This window comes from Aptenodytes forsteri, unplaced genomic scaffold (genome assembly GCF_000699145.1).
Source record: "Aptenodytes forsteri isolate BGI_AS27 unplaced genomic scaffold, ASM69914v1 Scaffold146, whole genome shotgun sequence".
Lineage (NCBI taxonomy): Eukaryota > Metazoa > Chordata > Aves > Sphenisciformes > Spheniscidae > Aptenodytes > Aptenodytes forsteri.
This window is the reverse complement of record NW_008795128.1, coordinates 5073621-5081553: the sequence shown is the minus strand read 5'-3', so window position 1 is coordinate 5081553 and position 7933 is coordinate 5073621. Positions and strand designations below refer to the sequence as shown.

The 7933-nt window shown below is 39.1% G+C and overlaps 1 protein-coding gene across 1 annotated transcript in view; it reads left to right on the top strand.

Moving 5' to 3' along the window:
- The first annotated feature begins 4566 nt into the window (after positions 1-4566).
- Positions 4567-7933, top strand: part of LOC103897496 (transmembrane protein 263) — a 194673-nt gene continuing 191306 nt past the window's right edge. The window contains exons 1-2 of the mRNA XM_009277535.2: positions 4567-4659; positions 4932-5022. Coding sequence (XP_009275810.1) covers positions 4636-4659; positions 4932-5022 — 115 coding nt within the window. The 5' untranslated portion in view covers positions 4567-4635. The remainder of the gene's footprint in view (positions 4660-4931; positions 5023-7933) is intronic.

Below are 7933 nucleotides of genomic sequence, written 5' to 3'. Positions count from 1 at the left end.
AACCAATTCCTCACCCACCGGACAGTCCACCCATCAAATCCATACCTCTCCAGTTTAGAGAGAAGGATGTTGTGGGGGACCGTGTCAAAGGCCTTACAGAGGTCCAGACAGACGACATCTGTAGCCCTTCCCATGTCCACTGATGTAGTCACTCCATCATAGAAGGCCGCTAGGTTGGTCAGGCAGGACTTGCCCTTGGTGAAGCCATGCTGGCTGTCTCGAATCACCTCCCTGTCCTCCATGTGCCTTAGCATAGCTTCCAGGAGGATCTGTTCCATGATCTTCCCAGGCACAGAGGTGAGACTGGCTGGCCTGTAGTTCCCCAGGTCTTCCTTTTTTCCCTTTTTAAAAATGGGGGTTATGTTTCCCCTTTTCCAGTCACTGCGAACTTCACCGAACATATGTAGCCTTCTATGAAACGCGGTATAAGACAGCAAATGAACACTAATTTACCAGGTCACAGCAGCCCCTAATATTTGAGTTAAACTGCACTGTAAGGTCAGTAGTCATACAGTGTGATCAGAACATAGGATAATATGTTCCTCAGGCAGTTTCTGCGAGAATCCCTGTAGGTTTTTTCTCTTGATCTTTATAATTTGCTGTGTTTATACAAAGCTTTTCAGCTTCCTTCTAGTTTATTGAAACTGTTGGGAGGGACAGAGTGAGCTACCTTGGAATTGGCGCATCGATAACTTCAGTTTGGAAGGGCGAGTATTGTCTGCTTGAGTCGACTTGTTCTGGTGAGCTTAGATCTTGTTTTTAAAATATGATGTATAAAAATTGCCACTAAATCTTAATAGTGCTTATAGTCAGAAACTCATCAACTGCTGAAAGGAATTGTACGACGTGCTTGCTTGTGAGAGCAGGGACCGTCTCTGGAGAGCCAAGAGGTTTTTCTTAGCTATATGTTCCTAGGCTCCACGCCATAACCTAACTATTCCTGTAATAATACCTGTTTTAAACCTGTGCTTCTCCAATGGCTCTAGTGAGGAATGGAACCACATTCTCAATTAAAAAGGCTATATAAACCCTAAATAATTGAAAGAAAATTGTACAGTTAATAATCTACTGATGTTTCTGAACTGTTGATACATCTTCCTGCATCCTAGATGCTCCTAGAGGGAGCATCAAAGCAAAAGCAACATCTGTGTGCATTACTTCTGCCATGGCTGCAGCTCAAGAGGATTATTATAGAATTGCTGGACACTGCATGGCTGCTTATCTGCAAGCCGTTAACTTTATACAGTTGTGTGCATCCCATTCCCCTATTCATCTGGCAAGGATCCTTAAGAATGAGAAAACAAATGTAACTGATGCCTCATTCTTGAAATAATAGAAAAAAAAAAAAAAAAAAAAAAAAAAAAAAAAAAAAAAAAAAAAAAAAAAAAAAAAGTGAAAAAAAAAAAAAAAAAAAAAAAGTTGAGACCAACAACATTATGACTTAGTTATAAATCTTATTAGAAGACAGTTTCCTGGAATTTTTATTGCTGTAAATTACCGTGCTGCCAGAACTGCAGATATCTTCGGTATTGATTACCAAGCTTGCAGTAGACCTGGTGAATTGAACTCAGCAGATATAACTAAAAAAGCAATGGACGTGCTGATCTAAGATACAAAGCCATTGTAAAGAGACTTTGTAGTATTGTTAATAACATCTGTCAGTGCTTGAGCCTTAAGTATTACTTCTAGATACGGATATGAGAACCTAGGATTCTCATCTACTGTTAACTGTTTTACATTTTAATTACTTAGTGAAATTCAGTACCAACACTGTGCACACTTATTCACTGGTCTTAATGATTAAACTGGTATGCTGAAGTCTGACAAACACAGATGTTTACAAGACTACTTTCTCTTAGAGGCTCCCTATATTATCAGTGATTATACATAGTGATAAGATATCAACGAGATAAGAACTTGGGTTATTCTATAGAAAACATTTCTAACTTCATTTTAGGAACTAGGAAATCTCAAGATTTCAACGTTTCTTACAAAATAATTCTTGGAAAAGTTAAATTTGTGGTTATTTGACTTGCCATGCTTCAGTCTAGACTGTGTTTTCAATTTTTAACATTGAACTTTGAAATTAAAAAAATTATAAATCAGTTTTTTCAGTGTTTTTTGGGGAAGATTCTAAAAAGAATAAATACAGGAAATGCATACCAAATACAGATCAAAATATGCTGTGTTGTGATGGATTGTTTTTGAGTAGTGGAAAAAAAAAATCTTCAAAAATTCTGGCCATTTCTGTTTGATATTAAGAATGTTCTATAAAAGTAGTAATCTTGGATTGTGTATTTTTCTTCTGTGGGATTCCAGTAGCAAGTGTTAAAAGTTTTGAATTGGAGGGAAGTAGGTGATGGCAAACAGCATCTCAGCCACGGACTTCATAGTGGTCTGTAGTGGGCTCTGTTTTCCTCACAGCTGGATTTGTTAATACTAGCTTAGGGCTAAGGCTGACCTTCAGCTAAGACAAACATCTATTTCAGGGTAAGTATTGTCAGTGATAACCACCATACTGGAGAGTTGTATTGCTAGTGAACACTGAGTAGTAGTTCATGCATAAGGGAAAAAAAACATAATGCCACCACTCACTTTTGGTAGCATTTTGCATCCTCTTTGTATTTATGTAGATGACAACAACTGTAACCCAAAGGAGCATCGCACTCATCGATTGTTGTTGGGAGAAGCCACTGAGTAGGTTTGTTTCATGGTAGCAAAGTGAGACTGCTGACTATTTTGAAGAAGAAAAGAGAATGTTTTTCTTACTGGCTTTTCCTTAGTCCCTGGAAGTCGGATTGTCTCCTTGGGCATCATATAGTTAGTAAGGACTTAAGCTTTGCCTTGTGCAGATGGTTCTGTTACTTGTCTTTTTTAATTAAAATAATTTTGGTGTTGCAAACTGGAAAGTACGGGCAATGGATTTGAGACCACCTGTAGTTTAGGAGTTCTTATAGTTGTGGTTCAGAATGTTTGCAAGGCAAATATTGGTACCTCATGTTGGACACGTCTACATCTTTTATATGAAAATAAAAGTTCTGATTTGGTATACTAATGTAGCCTCGTCTTCTCCTTTCTCTCTCTGTAGCATTAATGGGTAGGAAAGAAATGTATATAAATATATTGCCTGTGGTTGATGTAGAAACTTACTCAAATACATACTCTATATTCAAGTTGTTGCTCCTATCCAGAACTGTTGACACATTCTTAAAACCTAGGTCACATTATTTAGGTGAAGTGAGGAGGTGGTTAGACCTCAGTGTTGATAACTGACTCCTGGGTTTGATTTTTAATTGGACTAAGTCAGGCAACTTACTACTTTCTCATCTGTACCCTGTGGTAAAAATATTTTTTTTCTCCTTTCCAGGATAGCTACTACAAGGCACGAGTTAATGTTTGAACTGTTCATTGACCAAAGCTGGGCAGTATTGATACCAGGTGTTTTTAAATGAGGAGAAATAGGCAAATAGCTTGGGTAAAACTTGCATAGTCATGGATGGCAGAAATCAAGGTTGTGACAGTGACACTAACACAATAGACTTGTACGCTTCACCTGGGTGGTTTGTTTTTCCCTGCTATCAGACTCTTGAAAACAACGTGGTGGTACTTCTTGTTTTCATGTCCATTTTGTTGAAAAAATGGGAAATGGATGAAAATGTAAGGTACTTTGTGCAAAGGAAGAAATTTAAAAAGTGTGTTAGTCTTTATAATGTGCAAAATGAGGAAACAGAGAAAGTATGCAGTACTGTTGGGGGTAACCTTGCAGTCACAGGGTTTGGAAAGTATGAAAATAAATACTGCAGCTTTAATGCTATGAGCCCTTTTTCTTCCTGAGTTGAAATAATAAAAGCTTGCAAGCTGTTGATGTACCAGTGTTTAAGCTGGCTTCTGTAACCTTCCAGCTGCATATGTTAATACACATTTTCAGATAGTTCAGACTACAAACCCAATCATGTTTTCAAGTGAACAAAAGCCTTGTTTCCTAATGACTGCTGTTTCTGATTTCACTCTTGACTGTACTAGCATTCCAAAAGAAGAAAATTGGTTAGTTTTTTTTTTTAAGGGGTTCCTTAGCTATGCCTAGTGTTTACTCTGCAAAAAAAAAAAAGAGGGGGGGGGGGAGAAGACAGTGTTGTGTTTTTTTTTTTTTCCCTTTGATAGTTTGAAACTGAAAAAGCAACTACATTTTTATAGCTCCACAAGTCATGAAAATATTGCATGTGCAAAGTGAGTTCAGCAGCCTTAAATACAGGTGAATGCTCTCTAAGTCTACAAATCCAGTAACTCTGCTCACATTCTTCCATCAGCAGTGTTGCAGGCTCTTTCCAAGATCCTGAAGGCTGGAAAGTGGAAATGCAAACTTTGGAGGGCAATCTGGTAGTTTTTCAGGAGCGGTTAGTTTAGCATGTTACACGTGCAGGCATAAATGCATGTGTAGGGGCATGTAGGGGAAATGTGGATTGGTTAGAAGATTGTAAACAACTTTGCTTTATCTTTCTTTGAAAAATGAGGTGTGGGGCCATTTGTATAACCCGTATTGATCTCCTTCTGTATTGAACAGGCCACAGACATTTCAGAATCTAGTCTTGGTAAGATAGATCAAAGATTGGATTTTTTTCCTGAAAATTGGAAGTGATGGCGAATCTGCTGCCACCCTTGGTAAATGGGGATTTGAATTTATTATTGCACTGTGTGTTTTAGAAATAGTAATTTAGAAATTGTGCTTCACCGTTCAGTTCCTGGTTTCCCTTCCCCCCCGTCCTGTAAGTAATTTGACTGCAAACAAATCTCCCAGCAGCTTTCTTTTTCATCAGCTAAAGTGAGCTCCTTGTGTCCTTACTGTCTGGCATATTATCTAATCCTGTAATTATTTCTGTGGTTCCCTTCTGAACTTTCTCCAATTTACTTCCTCTTGCTGTTCTGTTCTGCAGGGACCTAGCTTAGAAACACAGATGGTGGAAGATGAAACTGAGACAACAAGTGAAGAACTGCCTCCTCATCTGCGGGAAGAGCCTCCCAAAGGTACAGTATCAGCAGTCAATATAAACTCTTTGCATTAAATTGTTCTGGCCAAGGAAGTCTTATTTATTTGTCTATCTATCTGACTTGAGAGCCTACCTCTGCCTATTTTCTGAGAGGGATAAAGCTTTGTCAATGCTGACAGCTGAGCTAACCTCCCAACCAGAGGTTTATCATTTTGCATTCAAAGACAGATGCACCCACTGAGTTGCGGACATTGTTCTGCATCCCTTTAACAATATGGTTTCTGATTAAAATTGTCCTGCTTGATCATCCTGTCTGTAGGCTTAGGAATAAAATGCTTCCTCTGCTGTCTTGTTTGTGATGTTTTGAGCCTTCATTAGGGAAGGCTTCCTAAGTAGTCATCTATTCTTTCCTTACCTCTCTTTGCAGCATCCTGCTATTGAAATTGTCCCCAGCAGAGACTTGTCAAAGTTAGGTATTCTAGTGATTTTGTTTCTTTCTGCCATCTCTCTTGGGAGCCAGTTTAGCCATCTGAGGAGGAGGCAGTGAGATGCTGTCAGTCAGTAGGAGGCTCAAAAATGCCAATTTTAATTAAAGACTTTGTTTGCAATGACATGCCCTGGATTTATACAGGGAACAGAGTTTTCCCACTGTGTAAATGTTGCAGACGTCGTATATATGCAACAAAATAGGTGTTGCTTTCTTTTGAATAGAAGCTGCTGACATTGCCACAAGTGATGATAACGTTTTGAGCTTTGTCTCCATTTCAGTGACTTTTAAAGCACAATCACTCATAATCATTGTGGGTGGCTTAAACAACCCAGAGAATGCTGAGATTCTTATTAGCAACTTACTGTTAAAATACCATGACATGGCTCTGGGAAACATAAATGTTTTATATTTTTCCTCTAAGAGAATAAGATGCTGATACAGCATTTATATTGACAGCCATTCTTAAAGGGAATATGAACCAAGTAGATGGTTTTAGGAATTTGCTGCTCCATCCCTTCTTGTGGAGCATTCTGTTATAGTTTTCTCATTAAGTTGTAATTTCTTGTTCTGCCGTTTCATATACTCTGTGTTGGCAATTACAGTATATAGAGGTAAGTGAAAGGCAGGTTTCTTTTTGCAACCCCTGTAAAGCCAGAAGGAAATAAATGTGGAAGATGTTGTGATTACTATATATACACACAGAGGATATACACCACCACCACCATCCCCCCCTTGTAAGTAATGCCAAGTCAGCATGTAATGACCATGCATTGTTGAAGTTAAGAATTCTGGTCACTAGCCTGAGCTGATGATTACGTGAGCCTAGAGACCATATCCTGAAATGTAAAACACAGGAGATCATCTTGTCTCATCAGTTTATCAGGAATAGTCTTAGATTTTGGACTATGGCTTTGAATTGTGTAATCAGAAGGGTTTTTTTTTTAATGTGGCTAAGTATTTTTGCAAACTGAATTTTTGTAATTGAAAGTGTTTGCTTCTGCCTGCAACCCTGCTGGTTAGAACGATGATGAAAAATGTCAGTATTAATATTCCAGTTCTGTGACTTGTTGGGTGGTCTGGGAGAATTATGTACTCTGGATATGCCCACTTCGCTAGGGCAAGGAAAAAGAACTGTAACAGTTGAGCTGATTTGGTTAAGCAGCAGTACAGTAGATATGTGAGTTCTTTTAAAGTCTGAGCTCAGTATGTACTTTTTAAATTTTCAGTGATGTTAAGAGTAGCAAAACAGGAGGGATACTGAGAGCACAACTGAAACTAGAGACTGCTTGGGAGAAGAGGTGGAAAAATTGCTCGTGAAAGAGAGACATCAGGATTATTCTGAAATTATAGCTGGCTCTGTGTATTAGTGGAGTTGAGTGACAGGAGTCTTGCTTAGAAGCTGCTGTCTACCAACATAGACCACCTGGAATTACTATGAAGATCATGAAGTTGCAGGAGTGATTACAAATATCCCATGAAAGAAACAGATCTCTGAAGTTCTTTTAACATTAAACGCCATTAAGCACTGTCTTCTTGTTGTTGCTATTCTACTGATTTCTTGTTTCTTCTCATAGCACTTTCCTAGTTAAATCAAATGCTTTGCAATAAATAAATGAACCATGTTGTCATGACTGCTGCGCTCTTGTTTCCTGGGATCTATGAACTGGAGACTGTGTCTGCTTGCCTTCTGGTAATGAGCACAGAAGGGATGGAAAGCTCTCCAGAGTCCATGTCCTTACAGCACAATCCATTATTTCACCAGATTGCATCATAGCGACTTTGTTTTCTAGCTTCCACTGTGTTACTTACTCCCCTCCTGAAAGGAGGGGATCTGGAAGCACTGTGCCATATAAATATTGCGGTAAAATAAAAGGTTACCCTTCAGGGATTGTCATGTTTCTGAACAGTGTTGCAGTATGGCCTTTACAAATAAAGGGACAATTTTACAAGTCCGTCATGTACGTAAGTGTCTTGAATAAGCCTATGTGTGGGTAACAAGTAGGCTAGTATAGCAAACGTTGCTTTCTGGTGCTGTGTGGCAGCCTGTCAGTATATGAGACAAGAGGAAGTTTTGTGGTTTAAAAAGGAAGTTAACCGGGAAAGCCCTGAAAGGTAAGAGTCAGAGGTTAGTATTTGTGTGTAACCTGAATCCATTTTTTCATCTTCTGTCAAAGTTAACTTTTTTGGTGTTAAAACAAGTCAGGGGAGTAAATGAGTAAAAAGTACAGCTGGCGCAAGATCCTGTAAGTGATATTGGATATCAAAAAGGGCTTTTTATTTTACAGCGAAGATGTGTTATCATCCATGGCGTTGATATACTCTGCCCTGTCTTGAAACGAAGCGGTGAAAGGAAAAATCTGGTCAGCGAGGCCAAGGCGGTAGCTGCCCGTGGAGAGAGTCTTGTGCCCACGGAACCGAATCTGGCGGCCGGCGGTGCGTCCCGGGGGGGCGCGTCCCG